Below are 14,420 nucleotides of genomic sequence, written 5' to 3' on the forward strand. Positions count from 1 at the left end.
CATTTGTAAAAAAAAAAAGTTTTGAATTATGCATAATTTTCTATCTAATTCACAGCAGCATTCCACTTTGTGTTGGTCTTTCAAATTAAATTCCAATGATCTGTTTGTGGTTTAGTATGTGTTCTGCCCTGCATCCCCAAAGAACCAAACATGGAGAACCAACATTCAGCTTCTATGCACCACAAATCTGGACAGACTCCCAGAAAGTTGAACAGCCAAAACACTGAGATTCTTTAAATGTAGACTAAAACCCCACCTGTTTATGAGCCATAATAATTGGAACATTGACAAACACATTTGATGTGAACTGATGATTTTGATGATGGCTCTCGACAAAATGTAATATTACCGGTTTCTCAATTGGTGACTGTATGATGTTTTTATGACTTTTTTTGTGTTTTTATTATGTAAAACCCTTTGAACTGCCTTGTTGCTGAAAGGTGGTATACAAAAAGCTTAATAGATTGATTTTGGCACAGTGAAAAATTGAAAACTGTCCGATTTTTTAAGGGAAAACATTTATTCAGAAACATTTATTCGGTCAAAACCACCTGTGGCGTCTTCATTAACAGATATTTTTACAAGCTGTAAAGAAAATCGTTTGGTTTGGATCCAGAACAACAACCACAACCAATACCAGGATGTGGAAGATGGAGGGAAACTGGGACTTCGGCACTTTTGGAGAGGGCTGACAAGGCGACCCTTTTCAGATATTCAGTCACCGACTGACTGGGATGCTCTGTGATCTGTGATTCCTCTGCTCTGTAAGAGTAGAGGAATGAAGAGTTCCCTTTTACTGGGGATTGTTTCACCCACAGGACCRTATAGAGGGAAGACATGGGCGGTGACGTCACAGAGAGCGGAAATGTGGGATGAGTTGGGTTCACACGCTAATCCAGTCAGAGCAAATCACAGGATAGCCAGCGGGTTGAACATCCATGGTCTCATAACTAAAGGTCAGGGAATCGGCCCAGATTGGCGACAGGCCAGAAAGACCAGCAGAACAGATCCAGAGTCTGAGGCAGTAATGAAGGTCCAGATACAGGAAGGAAGATTCAGAGCCAGAATCAGNTGTTGGAGTAGGGGATAAGAGAGAGAGATGTTGGCGTAGGGGATAAGAGAGAGAGAGATGTTGGAGTAGGGGATTCAAAAAGGGTTTGAATTTCTTCTTTCTGCTGTTTTCTCCTGTTTTTCATCCATAAAGCCTCATTTTCTACTTCTCTGTGATTTGGGGGTCATAGTTCATGAGCGTCGCTCCTTCACCCTTATGTTCCTTCCCTCGGGGGTGGGAGGATGGCGATGTATGTTTTCGCATCCACCTGAATAATGTGTAGTTGCGCCACTGGATTTAATAACAGAGTATTCCCGTTTCGGCACCAAAAATAATGTTTTCTGTCTCATCTTCGAACACACTGACTGGACTAGGACCACTGACAGACACACAGATATGAAGTAGTCTGTCGTCACCATGAAAGAAGATTCTGTAGCAGCAAAAATGTTTTTTTCTTTCACTATTCATAATTAATATGATCTGAGCTGCTTAAATAAGCAATTTTGAAGCTCATAAAACATAAATGTGACATTTTTTTTGCATATCAGATTCATGTCTGACTAAATTTGTTAATCTTTCTTATGAAGAGATGATAACTTGGTTTCATCTTCACTCCCTTTCCTCCTCCCGTTTAAGCCTGAGATCACATTTAATTTGTTAATCCACTTTATTTAAGTTAATTTAGAGTTAAATTTCAGTTTCATCAGGAAACATGTGAATGTGCTGCCCTCTTGTTTTGTTCATCCATTCATCATCTCCCTGAGTATGTCACCAGTCCATCATAGAGCATCAATAAACACACATTTCTGTGTTTCAGTTCTATTTTTGTTTAATGCCATTTATAGACAGAATATTAAGCAACAGATAAGCAAATAGAACATTTATTCTTAAAATTCTTGAAGAAAAATAAAACAAAGAAATGTTTTCAGATTGAATTTGTCATTGCTAAAGCAGAGTTAGAAATGTTCAACGTGTTTCTGACCAGAGAGTGTGAAGCTGTTACAGATCAGATTAGTGAGAATTTAGGAGATTTAACCTGAAATCTAAACACAAACAGATGAACTGGTTCCTGCTGCTTTCTCACAGATGCTTTTCTGAGGAGCCAGGCAGGACTGATCATACCAACACTCCAGATCAGTCACATCATGTTTTCCCATCCTCACACAGTCCTCTCCATCTTTGTTCTTTTCAGACCAGTTATCAGGCTCTGTACCAAACCAAAAGCTCAGTCTAAAGGTAAGAAACAGAAAGACTTGGTTAAATGAAACAACTTTGTCTGTAGAATAAGTTGAGTGTTTGCATAATTAAACCTTTTATCAAGTGGAGATCCGTCCACCCACAACCAACTGCCTTCCTTCTTGGAGTCAGTCAGTCCGATCCAGAATTTGTCCTCAGGATGCAAGATTTTGGTTTTTAACTTTTCCACCAGGAACGTCTGAACAGGAGAAGATGTTGAAGATGACTCTGAGGCTGATGAAGATCAGAGAGAAGCTGAACCTGCAGCAGGTTCATACCTGCTCCTCTCTGCTGTCGACCTTCACCAGGTCTGATCCTCTGCATCTGCATTCCTCTCTGCTCTCCTCCCATGATAGAGGTATTAAGTTGAAATAATAACAGCTTCCTTCACGGGCCTCCCAGTCTGCTCTGTTCTTCACACACAGAGCAGACTGTGTGACTTTGAACCAAGACTCCACCGAGTCGGGTGGAGGAAATCTCTTCTGTCCTGCAGTTACGTTCTGACTTCCTGCAGGAATGAGAAGAAACGAAAACATAGCTAACTTGGTGGATGTGTTATTTCTGTTTTAAGAGAAAATTAAAAGGTCTTAATGTGCCACACAGTGTGAGTTGAATGATTAGCATTGCCTCACCTGCAGCCTGCGGTTAGTAACATCAAATGACCACAAGCTTGTTTTTATAAAAAAATTGCCAGTTTTGTCTCATTTTGTTGCATCTGCATCTCCTAGAGCAGTGGTTCTTAACCTTATTTGAAGTAACAAACCCACCAGTTTCATATGCGCATTCACTGAACCCTTCTGTAGTGATAAATAAAATATGATTTTTTTTCCCCCNTGGCGACAGGCCAGAAAGACCAGCAGAACAGATCCAGAGTCTGAGGCAGTAATGAAGGTCCAGATACAGGAAGGAAGATTCAGAGCCAGAATCAGAGGGAGCAGCCATGTTCAGGAGGCAGAACACAGGCCAGGGAYATYACAGGGGCGTGGTGATAAAAATGATGAAAGGTTGTGACATGGACGACGACAGATGACCTCACACTAGGTGAGAGCATTGGAGGGGTTAATAACGGTGGCAGCACAGGTGGTATTCATCAGAGGACAGAGGGGCAGTAGAGCAACATTAGGTTTGGCGAAAACACAAGCTGGTTTTCCATTGACCATATAATTGACTTTGGAAAATGAGATTTATCTATTTTAATGAGCTGTATTAAAATTTTATTCCCCTAAATGGTAAATTATMATACGTATGTGGAGGTGCTGCCCTCTGGTGGTCTTTATTGGTTAGTTTTGACATTTTTCCTGGGGAACCTTGTTTTAACTGTGTTGGGTTTGAAAACTGGAGCATTGTATGAATAACAATGAATCTCAAGCATTTTAAATCTGGAGTGAAAAATCCCTTAAAATGGTTTTAGTGCTGGAAAAAGGAACAAAAGAGAGCTTAAAGTTTATTTTTATTTCAGTTTTATTCTGCCATATAGTTTTTGGAGCTGATGATGGGAAAGGGAAGAATAAAGATAAGATTACATGTTCAAAGAAAAATTATTTTTTGTTCTAAAAGCACATTTTAAAGTTAASAAAGGCAGGTGACAGATAGGAAAACTAATACTTTGTTTCAGTGGGATAATAATCTGATGYAGTGAGATAATAATCAGGTACTTCAGTGGGAAAGAAAACATCTGGTTCCCTGATAAAACGAGGCTCAGTTGTAGGAAGATCTGCTGGTTTCTCACAGATGCTTCTCCGATGAGAAGCACAGAACTGATCATACCAACATATCAGATCATCAGCTCCTCCTTTCTTCCCCATCCCTCCACAGTCCTCTCCACCTGGATCTTCTATTTTTGTGTTATCAGGCTCCCAGGGCATCCAGAAACTTAAACYGAGAGACAACAAGCAGCAAAGTTCAGCAGAAACAAGTGACTTTAATGAAGATCAAAATCTTCCCAAACTAATCAAACCTTTTATTCAGAGGTGATCCATCTGTCCACCCAGAGCCATTTGCCTTCTTCTTTTGAGTCCGTCAGTCCGATCCARAACTTCTTTAGATCGTATTCCATCAAGTCTCTGACCCTCAGCTCCAGGAACATCTGGACAGGAGAAGTTGATGAAAATGACTCTGAGGAGAAATCTCTCAAGTGATGAAGAATCATGATGATGAGATGAAACCAGAGAATCTGAACCTCAGCAGAGTTTCATACCTGCTCCTCTCTGCTGTCGATCTTCACCAGGTCTGATCCCAGATCAATGCAGGAACGTCTGCTGTCAGTCCAGGAGGACATCTGGGTGGAGAAATAATAAAGACTTTCTCGATATTTCTCCCACTCTGGTCTCTTCTTCAAACATCTCTCACCTTCAAACAGATCAGAACAAAACCTTCAGTGAACCAGGAGGAATAAATCTCTGTAGATGTTTGTGTGGTTTGGAGACAGCAGGAGGCGTCTTCTGTCCTGCAGCTACAATCTGACTTCCTGTCTCTGTCAGTCCATCAACGTCTCTTTGACATCATTAGAGGACAGAAATGAGACAAAGATCAGATCACAAACATTTTGTGCTGCTTGGTTATATTGCTGAACTTCAGAGAAATCATAAATATTTTTTGAAATGAAGTCTGTTAAAAAAACAAACTGTTAGTTACTCAGTGACTTGTTTTGTTGCATGACTTATTTAAATTATAAATAATAAAGTAACATACAGCTCTGAATAAGATTCAGGCTGAACCTGGTGGACACATGGAGACTCTGATCTTCTCACCTGAGAGATTTTTCCTCAGAGCTTCATTTTCCTCTATCAGGGTCTGGATGGTTTGATTGGACTGGAACTTATCAACAGCTAGAGAAAGAAAACAGCAGTTGGCTCGGGTGAGATTACATCAGAATTATAAAGATGAAGCATTTAACTATTTTACTTATTCTGTTTGTGATTTGGCATAAAACATTCTGTAAAATAATAAATCAACAGAAACTTACCGAGAGAACAAATAACGATGAGAGCAGCAGCCAGCAGACCGACCAGAACCTAACATCAACCTGAACATCTTCCTCTTTATGAATGATTTATGTGTTTTCGTTGTCAGTTTCTCCTTTATGGACAGAAACTAACTCAGACTGCAGCTTCTGTATCACAGTTTGTGATCATGTTGCGTTTCCATGGAGATATCAGTCTTCGTTTTCTGTGCGACTAATTATAACAATCAGAGAAAGATGCATTTCTCATTTCTAGTGTTTGACTTCCTCATTTTCTGCAGTGATGTAGTTTTTWTTWTWATTTTAAATTCCTGGTTATGATCTCCGTTTTCCTCTCAGTCTTGAATTCTTCACACAGGATGAGATCAGGTTTCATCTTAAGTTTTCATCTATAATTAAAAACATGTTCAGTAAAACAAAGACAGAACAAAGAGTTTGATCCAGCTCTGCTGATCGAAAGAATCAGTTTGTGTTGGATCGTTAATTTTCTGATAAAGACCACTCAGCTTCTTCNAAAAGCTTTGCGGGATTTTTGATTTAGTAATGTAATTATATTAGTTGTGTTACCACCACCACGCCACTAAAGGCAGTACCAACCCCGAAAAGATGCGACTGAAGTAATTAAAACCAAAAGTTCAAATCCATGCTGAGAGTGGAGCTACTTCAATCAGGGCTCCTCCGCAGCTCTGATTGGCTAAGCAATGTAACGTGATCCTCTGATTGGCTAAGCAATGTAACGTGATCCTCTGATCCTCTGATTGGCTAAGCAATGTAACGTGATCCTGGCAAAGCGGGGCGTCATCACGACTTTACACAAGTGCGTCTTTACCTCCGTGGCAGAGGCTCCACCGAACCCCTGAGACCGACTCAGAGACCGACTTAACCTGGGTTAAGTGGTTCTTAACCCAGGTTAAGAACCACTGTCCTAGAGCTTTCCTCTTCTTAAAGTAGCAATGTGCAGCTTTTCTAAAAAAACAAAAAAAAAAACGATGTTTTTAAATATTTGTTAAAATTATCATTATGTTGTAACTTCCCTCTATGGTCCTGCAGTGATCAGAACAAATACATCACTCTGTCAGAAACAACCAATCAGAATCAAGAGGAGGGTCTTAGTGCTGTTAATCAACTTGCTGCTACCATCCTCCATTGCTCTGTGCTGCTCTACAGCTCCCTCCTCACAGCTGGCCTGCCACAATGCTAAGGCTCAGCATAGCCACTGATGACAGCAGATAAATGGTTTTCCTGGAACGGAAAGTTGCTTCTCTACCATTAGCAAATTTAGAAGCACATACACATGATTGTTTGACAGCGCTAGAACCCTCCTCCTGGATTTGATTGGATGTTTTTGACTGGGAGAGGTGAATTTCTTCAAACAGAAATAGCATCAGTGGGAGGAGGAGCTTGATTTTTTTCACAAACTGTCTGTCTCGTCTTAAACTGTCACAACAAACATGGAAAAAACAGATTTTATATACGTTATATACTGCAGCATAAATTCTAACTTTCTCAACTTGATTGAGATATTGGAGTTAATGCAACGATGCAGAGAAAAATGGACCAAGTGAAAAATGGTCCATTTAGTGTTTTAAAATCAAACCTGTAATATTTAAACTAAAAAGATAGAAAATGATGTATTTTCCTGCTACAAGGACAGTGGAACTACAGCCTGAATAATAAAGTAACAAAGTTTTCAGGCTTGATGTTGTGAAAACCTTGAGAGTCTCACCTGAGAGATTTTTCCTCAAAGCTTCATTCTCCTCTTTCACGGTTTGGAAACGTTGACAGGTGTCTAACAAAACAAACGCTGATGGAAGAAACGTTAGAAAATATCAGATTTAACTTCATCAGCATCACTTCTAACTGGCATTCATCAAACAGGAAGTGGTTTAAAGAAGCATCATCAGGATGAACTCACAGAGTCTGTAGATGACGATGAGAGCAGCAGCCAGCAGRSMKMCCAGAACCAGCAGAACTACTCCCCCTGCTGGCAGCTTGGAGGTTCTGCTGGGGTTTTCACCTGAGGAGCATTTAGAGCAGAACCGGATCAGAACCTGGAGACGGACTCACAGAAACTAACATCAACCTGACATCTAACCTGAACATCTTCCTCTTTATGAATGATTCATGTGTTTTCATTGTCAGTTTCTCCTTTATGGACAGAAACTAACTCAGACTGCAGCTTCTGTATCACAGTTTGTGATCATGTTGCGTTTCCATGGAGATATCAGTCTTCGTTTTCTGTGCGACTAATTATAACAATCAGAGAAAGATGCATTTCTCATTTCTAGTGTTTGACTTCCTCATTTTCTGCAGTGATGTAGTTTTTTTTATTATTTTAAATTCCTGGTTATGATCTCCGTTTTCCTCTCAGTCTTGAATTCTTCACACAGGATGAGATCAGGTTTCATCTTAAGTTTTCATCTATAATTAAAAACATGTTCAGTAAAACAAAGACAGAACAAAGAGTTTGATCCAGCTCTGCTGATCGAAAGAATCAGTTTGTGTTGGATCGTTAATTTTCTGATAAAGACCACTCAGCTTCTTCATCTCCTTYCTGCTGGTTTATCATTAAATTCATCGTTTTACCTTCTTTGCAGCTCTGTGGGCGTCTCATCATGGAGACATCAACCTTGTGCAGAACCTCAGAAGAACTTCAGTGTGTTACTACGGCCTACAACCTGCCTGTGTGTGTGTGTGTGTGTGTGTGTGTGTGTGTCATGGAGATTGCATTGACCGTAAAAAAAGTTCCATGGTTTTGAGAACTGAGAGCTAGCCAACAGGAAACATCTAGTAGTTTTTAGATCATGTGTCATTTCTTGGTGGTATTAATTTGTTTTTGCCCCCATTTCCAATTTTATCTCAGATAACTTCCTTAATTTAAAATTTTTAGAAGTAGTTTCTGTTAGAGATTTTTTGGTATTATTATTTTGTTATTACTTTAGTTCATATTCAATCTAATGTTCAATTTAAAGTGTTCTCTTTCTTCTGTGTGTATAAACTGACCTGAAGCCCCCATCTGCCTGTTTGTCTTCATGTGAAACAGTTAACTGTGTGTTTCCCAGACCTTAAATTACGTTTCCACAGGTGCCTTCTTATTAACCGGAATACTCCCTACCTCAGAAACTGCCTGTGTGCAGTAATAATTTGTCTCTGCTGTCTTCTTTAGCTATCCTCCATGTTTATGCTTGATAATAAAAGACGAGCTGTAACCAAAGGTCTTCAGACGCTCAGTGAACGGCTTGGAGGAGCAGTTTGCTGAGTCTTCTCCTTTTGCAAAGGCTTGGTCATAAAATTCATAAACGTTGTCTGTGGTTCTTTTAATGAAGTTTTGAAAGGAAAAAATACCTATCAGTTTCTGTGAACAAACCAGGTCTTAAATATATTTCCATTTAGACCAGTGATGCTCAAAATGGGTGCTGGAGGGCCGGCATCCTGCGTGTTTTATTCTCTCCCTGATGCTAACAACCTTTTCAGCAGGTCAATGTTCTCATTAGGCCCCTAATGAGCCGTCATTTGATCCAGGTGTGTTGAGGAGAGAGCTGAAACATGCAGGACGTCTTTATGCTCCACTGGTTTAGACCAACCATGACGGTTGCTGTCAGAGAAACATTGTGTCCATTCTTTGTCATTTTAATTTTTAATGTCTAAATCACCTTCACAAATCATCATTCGATCATTTAATTTTTAACACTTAGAAAAGATTTTAACCTTTAGTTCATAAAAGTTTGTTTTTGACTGAGGATGCAGCAGGACACATGATGTATCATTTTACATTAAAATCATTTTATTTTAATCAGTTTATGATCACATAGCAGTTCCTACCCGTTGTGTTTCCTCGTCGTCGGCTCATCATGTCGACGCCTCAGTTTGTCCAAATTCCAAATTCAGATTTATGAATCAAACCTTCTGGTTCAGGTGAAGCTCCGTTTCTAATTTAAAGTGGATGTAAAGACTCGTTATGAACGCGTCGTTGCTCCTCTGCTGACTGGACCAGAAAGATGCTCTGCAGTTCCTGAATCACAGATCTGAATAAACTTTAACAGAAACAAGGAGGAGCTTTCTGTTCAGCTCTCTGGTTGGGTGGTTTGCAGCGTTTCCTCACAGCAGGTTACTGGTCGAATAAAAAGTTTTCTTTCTCTAGTTTCTTATATTATTATATTTCAGCATCAAATAACCAAACATGAATGTTTGGTTATTTGATGACTTGTGTGTTTTTCTGATCATGTTGTTGCTCCTGTAATTGTTCCATTGTGTTTCTCACCTGATGCCCTTTTTCCACTGGCTCTACTTCAGCATCGGCTCTGAATCATCAGTTATAGTATCTACTGTGGCTTTATTCTCTTAGTTTGATAGATTTTACCTCACAACCTGGATTCATGTTTCTCTTTCTAAATTCTCTTGTTTATTRTTTATGTTGTTTCTTGCTTCCTGTTTTATTTTTTTAGTTAGTTTTTCCCTGTGAAGGATTTGATTAACTTGTTTCTGCTTCCAGTTTCTAATCARCTCACCTSCARCTCYTCCTYTCAATACTGTAATCGACTTTGACAACACAAATAATAAAAATAAACATTTTTATTTACTAAAGCGACCGGCAGAACACGCCCTCATTCCACAGAGGAGAAAGTGCTGCCCTCTAGTGGTGCACTGCAAACTGCCCCGTCTGCAGCAAAAACGCTTTATATCATGTGGTGATTTTTAAAAAAWTTTTTATTTCCTTCTATTTGCTGGAAATAACATATTTAATATATTTTGTTTGAAAACTAAATATTTAGTTCCAAAGTAAATATTCATTTTCCAAGCTAAATATTTAACTTGGACAGAAATGTTCAGCTTGCGAACTACATTTTTAGGTTACTAGTTAAATATTTAGAGTGAATTARCTTGTGGTTAAGCGGAAGTGGGCTAATAAAATAAAAGCTGGGTTTTGTGGATTTCCATATAAAMGCATCCTGTTGCAAGATAAACACTTAGGTTGTACATTAAATAAAATAGTTTGGAACKATGACATTTATAAATACATAAATAACATGGTAATAAAAATATGACTAAAATACAGTCATTTATTTTTTTGTCTAGCAAAGAAATGGGTTAAATAACTGCAATTGTTGTTGATATTTACAGCGTAACGTTACAAATAACATTGCAYAGTAACAACAGTTTATTAAATTTAATTACTGAGATATGTGATCAGTAAACTGGAATAAATGCAGTTTAATTCGTCTCAAGGCACAAGACAAATGTATTTMCTTTATGAACATGAAAATAGATATTAGATAAACTTCAGACAAATTCCGTTTTTAATGGCAATCAGTAATTAAAATGCAGATAATGAATAGGTGGATAAGTGGAGGAATCACTGCAAAGAAGAAAACAGTAATAAGAAAACATCTTTATTTGYTAAGACGGGATGAACCCACTRGCACAGAACAGGAACCAGACTGGAAACCAGTCAGAGCATCAGGTCAGCAGACTCAGCTGAAATCAGAAGAGCTTCAGACTGAGGGAGAGGACACTGCATGGCCACTAGGGGGCAGGATGTACACTGTAAAAACTGCTMCCTWAGTCATAAAACATTAGGTCGCCTTTACAAAAAACAACAAAATAAATTGGGCAAATCCAAAGTAAAATCAACATCAGCATCTGAAACCAAAGTTACTTATTTAAAGGAAGTTTTGACATCAATAAAAACTCATTTCTACAAACTGTTTCTATAATTATTTACAGGTAGAAACTTCCTCAAAAGCGTGGTAACTTTTCTAAGTTTGAGAAACACTGGAGAYATTTTTTAAGCATTTATTAAATTTTTACCACATAACAATTATAAATAAACGTTGCCTCAAATATGAGAAAAAGTTATAAAAGTTCTCCAAATTATTTATTTCAAAGCCAATCTTAGTCATATTGACCAAAATCTTCTTTTACTGGACAAAATGTGGAACRAGTTAAGAATACATTCCTGATCATAGTCAAATATTTACAAGTTACATAGTTTCATATTTTTCAAATGATATTCTACATTGAAATCAAAATATTAATATGAGCAAATCAAGCAAGAATATGATTGGATGTTGAAAGTTTAAAGATTATTTCAACATGTCTGGAAGTAAATTTAACATTTTAAACACAATATCTTGATAAAAGCAGCATCACTGCAGCTTCCTGAAGCTGAACTCAGATCGGTTCACAGACTGAACTGATCTTCAGACGCAAACACATGAACTCAGTTCAGCTGTTTTCTCACAGATACTTTTGTGAGGAAAATTACAGGAAATATCAAACCAGGAATTCAGAYCATCAGCTTCTATTTTCTTCYTCATYCTCGCACAGTCAGCTGAGGGTGCATTATCTTTACTTTTGTTGTCGGGTTCTCCATCCTTCCAGAACGTCAAACTTGGAGCACAGCAGGAAGAAAATATCAGGTAAATGTTACAGAACACCATTTAAACAAACACTTTCTCATTATTCAGACCTTTTATCCTGAGCTGATCCGTCCACCCAGATCCATTTTCCTTCTTCCGGTACATCTGTGAGTCCGATCCAGAACATGTCCTCATCGTCCACCATCAAGACTCTCAGTCTTTCTAACAGGAATATCTGAACAGGAGAAGTTGATGAAAATGACACTGAGATGAAGAATCATGATGATGAGATGAAACCAGAGAGAATCTGAACCTCAGCAGAGTTTCATACCTGCTCCTCTCTGCTGTCGATCTTCACCAGGTCTGATTTCTGACCAACGCAGAAACGTCTGCTGTCAGTCCAGGAGGATTTATTGGTGTTGAAATAATAACAGTTTCCTCCATGTGGCTCCCATCCTGCTTCACACTTCAGACGTGTCAGATCTTAAAGACAAAGCCTTCAGTGAACCAGGAGGAATAAATCTCTGTAGATGTTTGTGTGGTTTGGAGACAGCAGGAGGCGTCTTCTGTCCTGCAGCTACAATCTGACTTCCTGTCTCTGTCAGTCCATCAAYGTCTCTTTGACATCATTAGAGGACAGAAATGAGACAAAGATCAGATCATGGACTTACTTTGTTCTGCTGCAAATATAGTTGTTGAATTTGGACTTCCAGCTTTTCGAAAAAAGGGAAAGACAAAAGAAATTGTGATTTCTGGTTAATGAAACATTAACAAAGAAAAGAAAAGAAAAATAACGGATCTGTACTGTAAAAAAAAAAAATCCAATTTATGGTAATTAAATTAGGAAAATTTAAATTTAATTACCAGCATCTGTGGTTGCCAGAATTTTATCGTATTKAAGTAAATTCCGGCCTATGGTACATGGTTTAGTATTTTGGCAATGTCACTTTAATAGTTCAGAACTGTAAAAGCTTTATGGAAAACTACTAATTMCGGTAGTTTATGGTAAACATTTTACATTAAATTACCGGCAGCTCTGGTTGCCGTATTGAATACAACCGTAGCGAACAAGAGCTTATGGTATAACAACATAAGTAAGACTTTGGAACAATAACTGCTTACTGGAAAGTACTATGAAAACAGTATACCATAAGCATACAGCAGAACTGTACAATGGATTTWAGAGTATTTTATTGTAAAAACATTTTACAGTAAATTGCCGTTAGTTGTGAATCTTACCGTCGTAAATGTGGCCGTGCTGTATGAGGCCGTGTTAAGGTACAATATGACAGAAACATTCAGACTCTGACAGGCTCACCTGACAGGTTTCTCCTCAGAGCTTCGTTCTCCTCTTTCAGGGTTTGGATGGTTTGATTGGTTCGTATTTTATCAAACGCTGATTGGAGAAACAAAACATCAACTTGTGAAGGTAAATACAGTGGGGGAAAAAAGTATTTAGTCAGTCACCAATTGTGCAAGTTCTCCCACTTAAAAAGATGAGAGAGGCCTGAATTGACATCATAGGTAGACCTCAACTATGAGAGACTAAATGAGAAAAATAATTCAGAAAATCACATTGTCTGATTTTTAAAGAATTTATTTGCAAATAAGGGTGGAAAATAAGTATTTGGTCACCTACAAACAAGCAAGATTTCTGGCTGTCACAGACCTGTAAATTCTTCCTTAAGAGGCTCCTCTGTCCCCCACTCATTACCTGTATCAATGCCACCTGTTTGAACTTGTTAACAGTATAAAAGACACCTGCTAACAACCTCAAACAGTCACACTCCAAGTTCYACTCTGGTGAAGACCAAAGAGCTGCGGAAGGACACCAGAAACAGACCAGGCTGGGAAGAATGAATCTGCAATAGGCAACCAGCTTAGTGTGAAGAAATCTACTGAGCGACAATCAGAAAATGGAAGACATRCAAGACAACTGATAGTCTCCCTTGATCAGGGGCTCCACGAAATGAAAACAAATACTTTATTTTCCGATGTAAGATCAAAATGGTCCCACACTGCGGAAACCTTTCGYTTGCCTTGAGCCTGCTCCATAGTTGACGCTGTACYGTAAAAKATCAAGAATTTTTTTTGGCAAATGCATTTGACRGATTCGCTTCCTTATAAACACAGTYTGGYGCGTTAATGTCATTTCAAATCAGTTCCTGTATCGGTCACGTTGCTTTCTGAAACCAATACGCRCACCGACACRGGGTTTGGTCYATRGGCTTGACGCATGCGCCGACGCATCGGTGTTGCTGGACCCATCACTACTCCATGCAAGMTCTCAGCCCGTGGGGTCAGAATGTGTCATGAAAAGGTGGTGTGGTGGTGAGGCAGAACRCTGACGGCCCAGGTTATGGATGAAAACAATGATTTAATGAAGATCTCTCAGCTCAGACGGTCCAAACAAGCAGGCAGCACAGTAGAAGGTAACAGAGCTAACACTGRTAGCAAACGACTGAAAATGAGAGCTGACGCTCATACAGGACTTAAGCCAGTTCTACTGTGAAGACTAACAGACACTCAGGACTACCAGTTCTACTCAGATGACTGAACATAAACTCAACGACTGCAATCTGACTTGCGACACATGRCAAGGAACACAGACAACAGGTGGGACTAAATACACAGGGGGTAATCRGKGAACTAGACACAGCTGGGAACAATCAACAGGKAAGACAGGAYAGAAACTCACAGGGAAACAGGACTRAACACAGAAAACCTCAAAATAACTACACAGAAAAACACAGATCACAACAGAATGACCACAAGAATGGTGAGCCAAAATCCCAGAACCACACGGGGGGAC

General features: G+C 38.9%; 2 protein-coding genes across 3 annotated transcripts in view; both read right to left on the bottom strand.

Moving 5' to 3' along the window:
• LOC103472974 (CD209 antigen-like protein E) overlaps positions 1 to 9,258 on the bottom strand; it is a 16,113-nt gene extending 6,855 nt beyond the window's left edge. The window contains exons 1-6 of one of the 2 annotated variants that reach the window (XM_008422857.1): positions 9,072 to 9,258; positions 7,165 to 7,266; positions 6,976 to 7,053; positions 2,566 to 2,795; positions 2,362 to 2,486; positions 1,869 to 2,281 (exon numbers count right to left, since the gene is read on the bottom strand). In XM_008422857.1, coding sequence (XP_008421079.1) covers positions 2,095 to 2,281; positions 2,362 to 2,486; positions 2,566 to 2,795; positions 6,976 to 7,053; positions 7,165 to 7,266; positions 9,072 to 9,102 — 753 coding nt within the window. In that variant the 5' untranslated portion in view covers positions 9,103 to 9,258 and the 3' untranslated portion in view covers positions 1,869 to 2,094. Of the gene's footprint in view, positions 1 to 1,868; positions 2,282 to 2,361; positions 2,487 to 2,565; positions 2,796 to 5,037; positions 5,116 to 5,252; positions 5,302 to 6,975; positions 7,054 to 7,164; positions 7,267 to 9,071 lie in introns of those variants that run through there. The other variant, XM_008422858.1, reaches the window with a different exon arrangement.
• A 2,075-nt stretch (positions 9,259 to 11,333) lies between these two features.
• LOC108166686 (hepatic lectin-like) lies at positions 11,334 to 12,083 on the bottom strand (the record flags this gene model as incomplete). The annotated part of the gene is made up of 3 exons (XM_017307338.1): positions 11,334 to 11,639; positions 11,719 to 11,843; positions 11,940 to 12,083. Coding segments are annotated over 3 exons (459 nt in total), but the record flags the coding sequence as incomplete, so codon positions are not given.
• Positions 12,084 to 14,420: the final 2,337 nt, after the last annotated feature.

This window comes from Poecilia reticulata, linkage group LG11 (assembly GCF_000633615.1).
Source record: "Poecilia reticulata strain Guanapo linkage group LG11, Guppy_female_1.0+MT, whole genome shotgun sequence".
Classification (NCBI taxonomy): Eukaryota; Metazoa; Chordata; class Actinopteri; order Cyprinodontiformes; family Poeciliidae; genus Poecilia; species Poecilia reticulata.